This window comes from Lactuca virosa, chromosome 2 (genome assembly GCF_052849685.1).
Source record: "Lactuca virosa cultivar CGN04683 chromosome 2, Lactuca_virosa_CGN04683_v6, whole genome shotgun sequence".
NCBI lineage: Eukaryota > Viridiplantae > Streptophyta > Magnoliopsida > Asterales > Asteraceae > Lactuca > Lactuca virosa.
The window spans coordinates 83,295,801-83,311,006 of NC_136427.1; the positions used below are offsets into that span (position 1 = coordinate 83,295,801).

The following is a 15,206-nucleotide window of genomic DNA, read 5'->3' on the forward strand; positions in this document are numbered from 1 at the left end:
TTCTTTAAAAGGCACACGTTCTTAGGAAACCAAGGATCGATAAAACCCATAGGTTGATGCGTATATAGTGTTTCGTTAAGATCACCATGTCAAAATGCGTTCTTAACATCTAATTGATGTATAGGCCATGATTTGGATACCACTGGACTGAGTATGGTCCATATAGTGGCCGGTTTAACAATTGGACTAAAGATTTCCGTGCAATTTACCCCCACGATTTATGATTTACCAATGACAACCAACCATGCCTTGTACCTATCAAGAGTTCCATCATATCTAAATTTATGGCGATAGAGCCACATACACCGTATGACAGGTCGATCGGTGGGGCGAGGCACGAGCTCCCATGTTTTATTTTCCTGTAAAGCTCTAAATTCATTTTCCATGGCAAGTTTCCAATTAAGGTCTGTGGAGGCTTGGTTGTAAGAGGTAGGTAAGGGACATAAGTTCTTTGGTTTGGCGAATACATGAAGATTGAGGCGAGTGACTGGTTTGGTGGAACCGGTTTAGAAACGTGTTTGCATGTGGTGAAGGGAGGGTGTAGGTGCGGTGGGATTGGTATGGGTAGCCGAAGGCATTTGGGATGGTGCAAGGGGATGCGTAGTCTGAGTGGGTTTATGATGTCAAGTATAGGTGATTGTAGGTAGGGATTTTGGTTGTTGGGAAGTAGTGGAATTCATGGTGGATTTTGGTGAGGGAGTGGAACTAGGTATGGGGTTATGGATTAGGTGTGTTGAAGTAGCGGTTTGTGTCTGAATTATTATTGGAGCAGGATCATCGAGAAATTGATAGGTGTTAGGAACGGTGGGTGTGGACTCGGAGAAAGGAAATGAGTTTTCATCAAAAGTAACATGGCGGGATGGATAGACTTTGTCGTAGGATGGGTCGTAACAATAGTATCCCCTAAAGTTTTATGGGTACCCAAGAAAGATGCATTTGGTGGAACGAGGGTGGAGTTTATTTGGTTGGGTAGCATAAAGGTTTGGGTAGCACGTGCAACCAAACACACGTAGATGATTATATTTAGGGTGTCAGCCAAATATGTAACATCCCATTATTTTCTACTTGTAAAGTCAACCCTAGTCAACCAAAGTCAAACTTGGGTCAACTGAAGTCGTCTTTGTTATGTTGGATTTAATTAAGGTTAGTATAATAACCTTTACATGTTTAAAACTCTAAGAATGTTAAATGAAGGAGAAAGGAATAAGTTGAATCCGACTAATTTTGCATTACCTTTCTTCCTTCTTTTCCTTCGGACCAAGAAACCTCACAACCGAGAATAAGCTTCGGACCCATGCGAGGGCCGCAAACCTTCTGGCCGCAATCTCGCAGCCGTGAACTCTAGCCGACCCTCGGACCGTAAACGGCTTCAGCCGTAATCATCTTCGACCGCAAGCGAGGTTCACGGCCGTGAACCCCCTCGGGCTGTGAACCCTCGCACATATATATATATATATATATATATATATATATATATATATATATATATATATATATATATATATATTCCTTCATTTCTCACATCTTCCAGCCAAGAACTCTCAAACTCTCTCAAGTATCATCAAGGAAACTCTCTTTTCTCTTCAAAAATGTAAGTGATTCATCCCGATTTACTTATTGTTCTTATTCACGTGAAGCCATCTGATTTCATCCAATGAATTCAACACTTTTCAATTAGATCTTTAACTCTTCATCCTTTCACCAAGAACACACACTAGTTCTTAGGGTCATAAACACCTCAAGGTGGCCGTGAACCCTCCTTCTTAGGCCGTGAACAAGTTTCAGCCTTCTAGATTCTATTCTAACACTTTATAGTAAGTGTTTCCTACTTCCTAAGGTTGTTTTCTATGCATATTAGTTGTTTTAGACACTAATTGTATATATATATATATATATATATATATATATATATATGTGTGTGTGTGATTATATGCTAAATAGAATCCATTTGTGCTTCGGGATTTCACTAAGTGCTACAAACATCCTATATCTATCTTCTATCAGATTACTCACTATCATGTGAGTCCATACCCCCGTATTTTCATAGTTTTTAAGTTTTAAGGGGGGGGGGGGGAATACAAGTCTAACACAAGGATATTGTGTTATCAATAAATGGTTTCAAATCATGTTAAAATGACATCAAGTAATCAAAAGTACTTCAAAATGTTAAACTCTTCAAAATGTTATAGAAACTTATATTTTCCCCCAAAAATCATATATATATATATATATATATATATATATATATATATATATATATATATATATATATAAGATTTAAAAGGCTTAGGACTGATAACTCGCTTTATTTCCTTTTCCTTGTTTGGATGTGGATTTAGAGTATCGGTTATTTGTCCGAATGTCGTTTAAATTTTAGTTATATTTGTATATGTATATAAATATAGAGGTTATTTTATTTAGTTTCAATACCCTTGTAACATGTCGAGCAAGGGGTTGCATTCATGAACAGTTAGTATCTATACAAAAAATACATATAAATTATAATAGGTATAATTTATGATTCAAGAAAACTAACTCACAATTCAAGTATACAAGAGTACACTGTTTTACAAGAACATGGGTTTGCACTGTTTTTTACAATAACATGGGTTAGATTCAAAACTAAACAAGGGTATATAGTTTACAAATACATTTCAAGTATAATAAACAAGGAACATTCTATCTATAATTAATTTCAGAATGATTGGGTTTTCATTACTATTATACACGTAACATCTATATGGTTTTTATGAGACAAAAGATTCAGGTTGTTTATTCATTTAAACAATATAGTTAAGTCCTGATATTATAACCAGAATCTCCAGTCGGGGGATCGAAACAAGTATGTAAAGATCTAAATTGGGATTGACAACCCCGCACTCAAGCTGCTAGCTACAGTCAGGCATACATGCCTATGAGTGACAATTGTTATCAACAGTTTAAACGCCTTCAAAGCGTTTGTTTCAGGCCATCTAGTTATAGTATGGTTATAATTACTCATTAAAATGATATTAACAATACGGTTAGTGTATAATTAACTAAAACATGAGCACATTTTCAAAGTACCAGTTTTACAAACATACAGTTTACAGTAGTACATTACATTTTACAATAACAGCTAGTGGAGCCAGCCACACTCACATTTACATGTTTTACAAAGATACAAATACAGAACATTGGTTTACAAATAGAATGGTTTTATGGGATGAAAACTACTTTTCATATACAGCAGAACATATAGGATTTTCTGGGAACGGTTTACATATTCAAAGAACAGAAAACATGCTTTCAAAACATAAATACTTATGCACTCACTCAACTTTATGTTGATACTCTCTTTTCAAATTACTTGTATTCTCAGGGAATCAATAGCAGGTACTCCCCGAGTCTTTGAGAAGATGGTGTTGTTCTGAGTCGAGTCTTCGATGTTTTGTTATAACTATTTTGGTGTCATTATACTATGATTGAACACATGTATAAACTTATACTTTTCAATACAATGGTTGTTTGTACTTTGATTACTATATGCATGTGTTGTGATACTAAAAATGAAGTCATCCACCCCCGGACGTTTCCGCCGTCTGGTTTGGGGGCGTGACAAATTGGTATCAGAGCATTGTTTATACTGATCTCAGTATATCAATTCATAAAAGATATACAAACTATAAATACATTGGGGCTGAGAGCTCATACTACAAATATACTTTTAAAAATTTAAGTATTTTTACAAGAAGTATACTAACACTCATACATACAAGAAGAGTTTCACAGTCATATCAACTTAGAAGTATTTAGATGTTGGACATTGCAGTCAAACCTGGGCAGTTATGTAATCATATATGTGATTAATATAGCCTGATCAACTATATTGGTTTGAGATATGACCAACATGTGTTTGGGAGTGATGGTAGTGTTGCAGCAAGTCTAAAACTTACCAACTATACAAAATACATGAAAACAAAGGATTCTTGTTGATAGTTCTATAAGTACTAAGTGCATGCAGCATGATTATATATGATGAAGGTTGTTTAGACTCAGAATGAGTGGTCTAAGCTTTATTTCCTTTTCCTTGTTTGGATGTGGATTTAGAGTAGGATCATTTATTCGAAGGACTATCCGACTCGAGTTATATATAATTGGTATACACTATGTACTTATAGAAGGACTCAATAGGAGTTATACCGAACATAATTCGTTATCTGTTAACTGTAAGTTTCTCTCGTAGAAACTTGTATTTGCAATTTATCTTTATTAATTATATTAGACTTTCTTATAATCCCTATTCTCGCTTAGATAGCAATGGCTGGATTCCATCTACCCGGAGACCCGTACTTTCCTAATCAGGGCAATGGAGGATGGATTGATGTAGAGCCAGAAGAGAATCATGAAATCCCCCTGTACGATGATTGTACAGAAGATGCTGATTCAGAATCAGAAGCCTATAATCCACCACCAGTTGCTCAGAACCCCAATCCACGACAAAACTTCCAAGGTCCGACACCTCTGTGGGCGATAAACTTAGATAGGTGGAGTAACGAACAGGGTCAGAACCATCCTTACCTGGGAGACCGAAACTTCTACAATTTGGACATAGGAGGCTCAGCAGACAGATCCCTCCCAGTGTTAGTTCGTCGTGTGGCACGTAACGAGGAACAAGGAAGAGCTGCCATCGATCGAGTCATGCAGGTTGATGCTGCTACAGGAGTCAACACTGTTCACATTCGCAACCTAGAAGACAGTCACTATGCAACAAGAGAACGTACTAACTACCTGATGAGAGAACTGGCGGCATCACAAGCCGAAGTCAGAGAACTGAGAGAACGACAAGTAACACAAGAAAGGCGTATGTACGAGATAGAACGACAGTTAGTCAAATCCAGGGCTAGATCTAGTAGGAAGTAGACTATACGCTACTCGTTCACTACTTAATCTTTTGGTTATAGTTTAAGTCTTCGGATATGTTCTAGCGTTATTTTTCATGTTTTTCAGTACGACCGTGAAAATTTCATTTTCGGTAGGTCGGTTTGATGTCGATATTTTCCTTGTATTGTGGTATATTGTAGACCTGCTTTAAGGTCAAATTTTTTGAACTCTATGTACTAAATATGCCAATACAATCGACATGCATTTTCATGTTCTTTAAAAAAAATAACCACTCCAATTCATGATATCCGATTGCAAGTTGTACTTGTGTAGACTTCTATTTTCAATTCATTACAAGATTCATATTAAACTAAGTGTTTTTAGTTCAGAGATAACAAATTCATGTTCATTTTTGATATCTAATTGTCTTCCATCTTTTAATTCTTAAAGTGAAAGATGCCTCGACGGAGAAACCCCCGATGTGTCAATGTTAATGAAGCGCCAATACCACCTCCGCCACCACCACCTCCATTTGACGCTGCCACGTTTCAGGCGGCGGTCACAGCAGCTGTTGCAGCTACAATGTCTCACATAAACACCACTATCGCTAGTAGGTCAGGAAGTGGTGCACACCCTTCTAATCAGGTAGAAAGTCAAGGGCACCACCAAGAGTGTACCTACAAGGACTTCACGAACGCCAAACCAAGGACCTTCAATAGGACTGGGGGAGTAATGGAGTTAAGACAATGGATCTAGAAAACAAAGCCAGTCTTTGAAATCTGCTCCTGTCCGGAAGGTAGCAAAGTCAAATTTGTTGCCTGTACTTTTGCTGATAGAACCCTAACATGGTGGAACGGGCATGTTAAGTCACTGACTCTGGTAGTGGCAAATTCTATAAGTTGGGAGAACCTTAAATCAATGGTGATGCGGGAATACTGTCCGCGATGTGAAATTCAAAAGCTCGAGCAAGAGCTCTGGGGTCTTACAATGATTGGTTCAGACATAACAACCTACACTAATAGGTTCAGCGACTTGGCAATCCTATGTCCGGATATTGTTGCTCTGGAGAGAAAAAAGATTGAAAGGTACATATGGGGACTGTCACCTTAGATTCAGGGAAGTGTCATTGCTTCCACGCCTATTACCTTTGACAGTGCCAAAGAACTGGCACAATCACTGATTGACCATGGAGCCTGTCAGAACTCTGTAGTTGCTGCTCCAGAATAAGCCAAGGGAAACAACAACAGTAATAAGAAGAACTGGAATAAAAGGAAGGGCAAATCTTCTCAAGAGCCCTCGAAAAAGCAACAGTTAGTATCTATACAAAAAGTACATATAAATTATAATAGGTATAATTTATTATTCAAGAACACTAACTCACAATTCAAGTATACAAGAGTACACTGTTTTACAAGAACATGGGTTTGCACTGTTTTACAATAACATGGGTTGGATTCAAAACTAAACAAGGGTATACAGTTTACAAATACATTTCAAGTATACTAAACAAGGAACATACTATCAATCATTTATTTCAGAATGATTGGGTTTTCATTACTATTAGACACGTAACGACTATATGCTTTTCATGAGACAAAAGATTCAGGTTGTTTATTCATTTAAACAATATAGTTAAAGTCCTGATATTATAACCAGAATCTCCAGTCGGGGGATCGAAACAAGTATGTATAGATCTATATTGGGATTGACAACCCTGTTGGGTTTTCTATGCATCAAATACACTCTAAAACTAGGCAGCGGAAAAATCGAAACAACGATATACCTAAGTGTACATGCATCCTATGGATCTATGGCTTCATGCTAATTACATCAACCCTAGAAAACTAAAACATAAGTAAGAAAACATACCTCTTATGTAGCCCTTGATCTCCATGCTTGAGATCTTGAACCTCCATGAAGTTGCTTGGATAAAAGGACCCAAACCAGAATCTCTCTAATGGTATCACACCCAATGACACCAAAGAGTGGAATAAAAATAACTAGGAGAAGGGTCAATTTCCCAAACCCAAAGAGGGTTAGAAATCGTCCCTATGGGAAGAGGAAGAAGGGTTGGCGAATACTTCAAGCCAAGGTGCAAGGAGGAATGAAATCCCTAAGACCCTATTTATAGCCTTGGATGCCTCCTACGGTTTTGTACTCCTTCCCATGTGGGATGGAGGCATAACCACGAAATTTCACTCCTTTCCCATGTGGGATGGAGTGATTTTCATCCAACCCTAATTCCATAAGGGTTCTGGAACATTCCTGATTAACCAACTATCGATTAATGAACATTCAACCCTTTAATTAATTAAACTATTAGTTAATTCCCATAATATATTTCCAAAATATATTTCCAATTAGTTTCTAATTAATTATTAACCATAATAATTAATAAACCAATTTCTCCTTTATTTATTCTACTCAATTTGGGTCTTGAGGGCAACCCAAAAGGACCCTGCTATTATTAGAAATATTACCAATAGTTAATGACCTTGGACACTATTCCAACAAACCCCACACTCAGGCTGCTAGCTACAGTCAGACATACACGCCTATGAGTGACAATTGTTATCAACAGTTTAAACGCCTTCAAAGCGTTTGTTTCAGGCCATCTAGTCATAGTATGGTTATAATAACTCATTAAAAAGATATTAACAATACGGTTAGTGTATAATTAACTAAAACATGAGTACATTTTCAAAGTACCAGTTTTACAAACATACAGTTTACAGTAGTACATTACAGTTTACAATAACAACTGTGGAGCCAGGCACACTCACATTTACAGGTTTTACAAAGAAATACAAATACAGAACATTGATTTTAAAAACAGAACATTTTTATGAGATTAAAACTACTTTTCATATACAGCAGAAAATATAGGATTTTCTGGGAACAGTTTACATATTCAAAGAACAGAAAACATGCTTTCAAAACATAAATACTTATGCACTCACTCAACTTTATGTTGATACTCTCTTTTCAAATTACTTGTATTCTTAGGGAATCAATAGCAGGTACTCCCCGAGCCTATGAGAAGATGGTGTTGTTTTGAGTCGAGTCTTCGATGTTTTTTTATAATTATTTTGGTGTCAATATACTATGATTGAACACATGTATAAACTTATACTTTTCAATACAATGGTTGTTTATAGTTTAATTACTATATGCATGTGTTGTTATACTACAAATGAAGTCATCCACTCCCGGACATTTCCGCCGTCTAGTTTGGGGGTGTGACAAAATAGATTAAAGGTGGGGGTGGAAAAATGTAGGTGTTTGGTGGGTAATATGTTATGAAGATAAGTAGCGGTGTGTAGAGCCTCTACCCAAAATTGAAGGGGTAAATGGGTATGAGTCATAAGAGTGTGGGTGATGTCGTTTAAGCGACAAAGCATCCGTTCAACCTGACCATTTTTTTGGGAGGTTTGGAGACAAGAAAAGCGAAAGGTAAGGTCGTTGGTTGAAACAAGCCGATGAAATTTGTAAAAATTGGTAAAAGTTTCTAATTTATATTTTAATGGGTACACCCATACATCAAGAGTGAAATTATCGATCAAGACCATATAGTATTTGTAATTGGATTTACTCAAAATTGGAGAAGTCCACAAATCACAATGTATTAAATCAAAAGGTGCAAGGGTAACCAAGTGAGAATCATAAAATGGTAAATGTGTGTGTTTAGAATGTTGACACGAGTGACAAAAATACTTGGCTGTAGCCTTATTACAATGGATTGAAAAACGAGTACAAAGTAAATCCAAAATTGACTCGCCAGGTGGCCTAGCCGGTTGTGCCACTGATCTGTAGTAGTAGAGAGACAAGCTGAAGCGATGGGTGGTGATGTGAAGAGGTAGAGTTCTCAGAGCTATTGTGTCGGGACATGAGGGCTCCACTCTTGAGATCCTTCACGGAAAAGCCAAAAGGATCAAATTCAACGGATGTATTATTGTCAATAGTAAACTTACAAACATATAATAAATTTTTGATAATGTTGGGTGTGAAAAGAATATTATTTAGGCGGTAGGTTTGGTTTGGTAATTTGTGGGTTGAATTGCCAGACCCATGAATTGGAATTGTCTTGCCTTCTCCAACAAAAATAGAGTTAACAGGAGAAGAAAACAAAGGTGTAGTGATTTTACCTTGATCTGTAGTAACATGAGAAAATGCTCCAGAGTCCATATACCATTGGGGGTCATGAGGATTTAAATGAACTTGTTGGAGAGCCTGAGATAAATCATTGGGATTAAAAACATTATAACCTCCAAAATCAGTTGTTGGAACAGCTTCATGAGTAGGAGTAGACCGGTGAGCAAATTGGGTTGGAGGGGAGGATCGTTGGGCAGCTCCCTGTTGAGGCGAGTAAGTGGGATAGTGATATGGGGTTGAATAAGTAGGTTGAGTTGGGTAGGGTGCAGGATGTGGTGTCCATGATTGTTGTCCCCACTGATGCGATTGCCATTGTTGATGAGGAGCATTCCACTGTTGCTGCGAGTAGCCGCAACCACGATGTCTGTCGGAACAGCCTCAACCACCAGTGTTGTGTGCTGGAGCAGCGGAACGATTGTCTTGAGGGTCGACAAGAACTGATTGAATCGGGTTTTTTCCGGGCAGCCACACGTTGTTGCTCTAATTGAATCATGTTGCGTGCGGTATCCCAACTAATATCGAAGCTTTGGTTGATAAAGGATGTGACGGTGTCGAACTTGGGGGGGTAGGCCTCGAACAAGTTGAAGGATAAGCTGAGATTCAGATACGGGATTATCAATGTCTCCGAGTTGTTCAGTAAGATCAAAAAGTTGTTAACAATAATCGTCCATAGACAAATAGGTACTGAGAGTAAGATAGCAGAACTCTCCTTCACGGGCCGCCGCCCTTGATCCTTTGTTACTGTGGTAAATCTTTTGAATTCGGAGCCAAGCCGCACGAGCGGTCGTTTTGATCTCTAGCATTCTGCCAAGAACCTCATCTGAAATAGTAGCATAGATCCACTGTAGAACTAGTGCATCGATTTCTTTCCATTGGGTGTAGCCTTCGTCTGTCTCCTTCGGTGGTTTTGTGTCATCGATGTGATCAACAACTTTATATGCAGTGGCGTGAAGTGTGAACAATTTTGTCCAAGCCGAGTATATAACTTTAGATCCGTGAAGAGTGCGGACTTTGGTTTGGATATTTGTGACTTTGTAAGCCGGGTGTAAGGCAGCATGAGTCTTGGAGTCGGAAGATCCTGGTTTATCTCCCTTGGAGGTGACACAGTAAAAAATGTCAAAGGCAGCAGAGATAAAAGAATAAAAAATAAATAAATAAAAATCAAGGGATGCTGTTAGGGTTTCAGAACCATAGCTCTGATACCATGAAAGTAGATTGGGATTGAAGGAATCGATCCCCTGTATTGATTATTAAAACCCATATAGGGGAAGAATTACATGGAAAATACAGCCACTATTTTAGGAATAGATAACAATAAATACAATACAATCTATATCTAAGTGTGAGATTTGAGTCGGTCTCTAATAATTTGTTTGTAAATAAAATTTACTTGTTAGTTTCATTTATATACCTAGTAAATACATATTAGAAGTTAGTTTTCTGCTGTCATAATTCTGTAAGTTTAGTTTTCTGTATTGATTTCTGTTTCAATTTACGGTGTTGAATTAAAGGTTATTTATCATGCTTGATGCTGGTGTTATCCTCTCTGCTGGTATATTTTTATGTTGCCCCATGCGTAGAAAGGAAATAACTTAAATTTTCCTAATAGAATGAAATCATATCTTTTAGAAATTCTATCTTTTGGTGGCTGCATATGCTGACTAACAAGCAAGCTTTTTGTAAACAATATCTGCAGTGGATCGTCGTGCATGACTTATTTCTTTTCTTTTCTTTTTTTTCTCATTTTTTATATACATTAATATACAATTTCTCCTCTGTTGTAGTTTTAGATTGGTGAAAAGTTAATGATATGCCCTGCAATGTGGAATCGTCATCAATATTATTTGCTGAAATTGTCACAAAGTTGGAGGATTTGAAAATGAGTGCTAACTGAGACGTACATTTTTGAGTTAAACACAACACTATACATGTTGATTGTGGTTTACATTTTTTTCATATTTGGTATTTCACTTGATCTATCATTTTGTAATTCATCCCGAAAGTAATTAGTGTGGTATCTCTGTCACTAATGATGCTAAGATAGACCTTAGAAACATTAGACTTGTAGTCAATTAAGTTATATTAGTAGTTTTGTAGGTGTAGTACAAATCAGTTTCAATGAATGAGAGGCAATCTGCAGAAAATTCCAATGATGAATTATACAAGAAAATAAAGCAGAAATGAACTTTGCAACTTGGTCGATTAATTGCGATAAGAAGTTGTAGGTTTAAGTAGTAAGTGAGAGAACGAGTGTTCTGCATTTTAGTATAAAGTGTTTAAAAATTAAATTCATAAAAAGTTTGGAGTTTTACACAACATTTCTACTTGTCTCTTTCAAATGTTAAAGAATAGCGATTTCTCATACAAATGGATCGCTAGGGAGAAAGTCGGACGGGATTTTATACTTGAACAACAGGAGGAACAAATGATACAACGTATTTATACTCCAACACACTGAAATAACTAATTAACATCTCTATTAATGTACACCTTCGAATCATTTAAGCTGACAGAATTTGCTTCACGCGGTGCTCCCCGTTTAACCGTTTCTTTATTTAGCCCATTGCAACCATTGAACCTCAAATGTCGGATAGATGACATGTTAGTTAACCACATAGGCAGCTCTTGTATTCCGAATTTACGTATTTGTAACCAAGTCAGTGAGGTGAGCTGTTGTATTTCTTCTGGCATTGACTCCAAATCATCCCAACCTTCCAAAGATAACTTGTGAAGGTGGTTCCTTAACTTCTCAATGCCTTGGAGACTCGGGAAAGAATTGAGCTCCTTTGAGAACGGACCAAGTACCAAATGGTTTAAGAAGGCAAAACAGTCAAACATTTTTAGAGGCAAGGAATTCATTTTGCTGCAGTTGGTAATTTTCAAAGTCTTCAAAGAATGACACTGGTTGGGCAAATTGGTTATTCCTAAAAGACTATCACAACTGGAAATTACTAAAATTTTGAGAGATGTGAGGCCTTGTATGCTCTTAATGGACACCAGACCTGTGCAGTAACATATACTTAAGGAGACAAGAGGATGGAGATGGCATTCATCTAAGATAATAATCTTTGGGCAAAGACCAATCTCCAAGCTCTGGAGGAAAGGTGATATCATTTTGAGTTGTTGGGTGCTCCATCTACCCACTTTTCCAGTCTTTCCATATTCCATAGTTTTAGAGATCTCAACGATAGAGACAAAGGCTTCGTTGATCCAGTAACATCAGAACTCCTTAAGCATGTCAAGTTGTCCATATGCTCCAACACAAGATCCCGAAGATGTGGTAGCAGCTCAAGCATTGGAAGAAAGCGGCAGCTCCTACAGAAAGATAATTTGATCTCCACCAGCTTGTCAAGGGGAGTCCATTTCCTTTCAATATCAATTGCAGATGGCAGGTAATTATCACCAGAAAAATTGGCTATTCCTAAAAGACTATGGCAACGATTGATAGATAAAGATTCAAGAGATGTTAGGCCTTGTATGCTCTTAATGAACACTAGACCATTGCAGTTCGATATCTCTAAGGAAACAAGAGAGTGGGGATGGAATTCATCTAAGAGAATAATCTTTGGGCAATAACCAATCACCAACTTCTCAAGGACATGCGATATCATTTTTGAGCTGTTGGGTGCTCCAGCTATCCACCATTCCAGTCTTTTCATATTCCATACTTTTAGAGATCTCAACGATAGAGACAAAGGCTTCGTTGATCCAGTAACATCAGAACTCCTTAAGCATGTCAAGCTGTCCATATGCTCCAACACAAGATCCCGCAGATGTGGTAGGTGCTCAAGTGTCGGAAGAGAGAGGCAGCTACGACAGTCAGATAATGTGATTGACATGAGGTTGTTAAGGGGTGTCCATTTCCCTTCGATATTGATTGCCATCTTCATTACCCATTCCGGAAAATTATCACCAGAAAATCTTTTAATTGTCAATGTTTTCAGATCTCCAGGGGGTTGCAAGCCTTCCAATACATCCTTGTTGTTTCTGTTGGCACCTTTATTGTGCCCACTCCATTCGAATCCAATATTGGATAACTTTTTCTTGCTAGCTAAATCTGCCTTGACAGCATCCTCTTTCCTGCTAACATTTTCTAGAGCGGAAATGCAGAGATATCCGCTAAGGTTATTTAGATGACGTAGCACTTCAATACCATGTCCCATACTACTAAGCACTGTGAAGGAAGACAAATTTCGAAGAGAGGTCAGGTGTCCTACAATATTGGCGGGAATCTCCATGTGACCCTGGAAATATCGCAGGCTTATCAAATTTCTCATGGATTCTGGGAACTGCTCGAATCCAAAAGGCAACTTTAGAGTTTGCAAGTGGTATAATTTACCAATAGATTCCGGAAGAACATAGATCTCCGTATATGACAAATCAAGATGCCTGAGATGCACCAACTCTCCAATTGAATCGTGTAACTTATGTATATGATATCCTTTGAGTTTTAGGATTCGCATGCAGTTGAATCGTTGAAATGAAAATTTCTTCTCAACTTCACCCTCGATGAACAATGTACGCAATCTTCTAGCCACTGTATCCCTTTCAATGAGCTTAGAAATCTTGCCTTCTGATTCCTCAAACAATTGGTAAAAAACGAGATGCTTAACCTGAGGAATACGAGTGATATCATTATTCTTCACACCCGTCAGAACTAAGATTTCTTGTGTCGAAAGTGATAACAAAAGATCATGCACCAGATCATGCATACTACAATGAGTGATGTGACTATACCCATCCTTTTTAACATCTAACTGGAACAACGAATTGTTAACCAATATTTGAAAAATATCATTTCCCACATCCTCCATCTCCTTGTTTTTTGCCTCATCAGCTTGAACCAACCCTAAAGCCATCCAAAGTCGAACTAGTTCTCCCTTTTCCATGATCGTATCTTTCTTAAAGATGGAACAATATACAAAGCATTGCTTGATAATAGAATTAGGAAGATTATCAAAGCTCAGTTCTAAACTCTTTTGAACTTTACCCATTCCTTCTTCTAAATCCCAAACCTTGCTGTTTTTGATGGACAACCATTTCTCTGGATCACTGCAATTTGCCAACATGCCACCTAATACATTTAGTACCAACGGTAAACCACTACACTTTTTCAAAATCTCACGACCTATCGCCTCCAATTCCGCCGAAGGCGATTCTTCTGCCAGAAATGCTCTTTCTCTAAAGATTGACCAACACTCATCATTGGAAAGCCTTTCTAGACGACACGAATCCCTGATCATATCGTGAGTTCCGATTTCAAGTTTCCGTGTAGTGACAAGAATGCCACTTCCATTTTGTGAGTTTACATTTAACATACAAGTCCTAAACTCTTCCCAGTATGGCCTCTCTTCAACCCAAACGTCATCCAAGACGAGCAAATATTTTTTTCCTCTCAACTTCTCTTCAAGACTTTTAATTAAATTAACCTTAGATTCTGACTCTGGTTTCTTTCCAGCAAGAGATTCATAGATCTTTGCAAGAAGAGTGATGATGTCAACCTTAACCGACACACACAACCATGCTCTCACATGAAAATAATCCTTGCTCTTTTTATCATTGTAAACCAACTTAGCCAAAGCTGTCTTCCCAATACCGCCCATTCCCACAATGGGAACAACCGTAAATTTTTCTTCCGTTCTTGATACCGTTAAAAGCTCTATGATACGTAGTTTATCATCATCCCTCCCTACAATTTTAAATTCTTCTCGATGTGGAACAGTCTCCCGATAGAGGCGATCTGGAACAGGCTCAACAGGGTGCTCGTTTTGTAGTCCTAAACTGTTGGCTTGTGTATAGATCTCAAGCAACGATTTATTGATATTTTCGATTTTATGACCTATTTCATTATGAATTGAAAACTTTTTCAAGACTGGAAGAGATGATACCATTCTTTCACCCTGCTCTCGTTTCTTTATCTTACGCCTCAACATTTGGTAATCAATCTCATCCAACACATCATCAGCTTCACCCACAACATCTTTTAGCTGCTTCAGCCACACCATCACAGCCGCCTGTGTATCCTTTTTTCCCTCCGCATCGAGCAACTTGGCACGAACCATCTCCAATGTTCTGTGGAGGCCAGTAAGCTTTTCTTCATAACCCCAAGCAATGGCGATTTCACCGACAGCGATAGTCAACACCTTTTTCAGTATCCCCTCGGCGGCAATAACTACTAAAGCTTCGGCCAT

At 37.9% G+C, this 15,206-nt stretch overlaps 1 protein-coding gene across 1 annotated transcript; it reads right to left on the minus strand.

The window, feature by feature from the left end:
* Positions 1–11,319: 11,319 nt before the first annotated feature.
* LOC145157558 (disease resistance protein RGA2-like) lies at positions 11,320–15,206 on the minus strand. The gene has a single exon (XM_079076584.1). It carries the CDS (start codon positions 15,204–15,206, stop codon positions 12,126–12,128), a length of 3,081 nt encoding a protein of 1,026 aa, XP_078932710.1. The 3' UTR covers positions 11,320–12,125.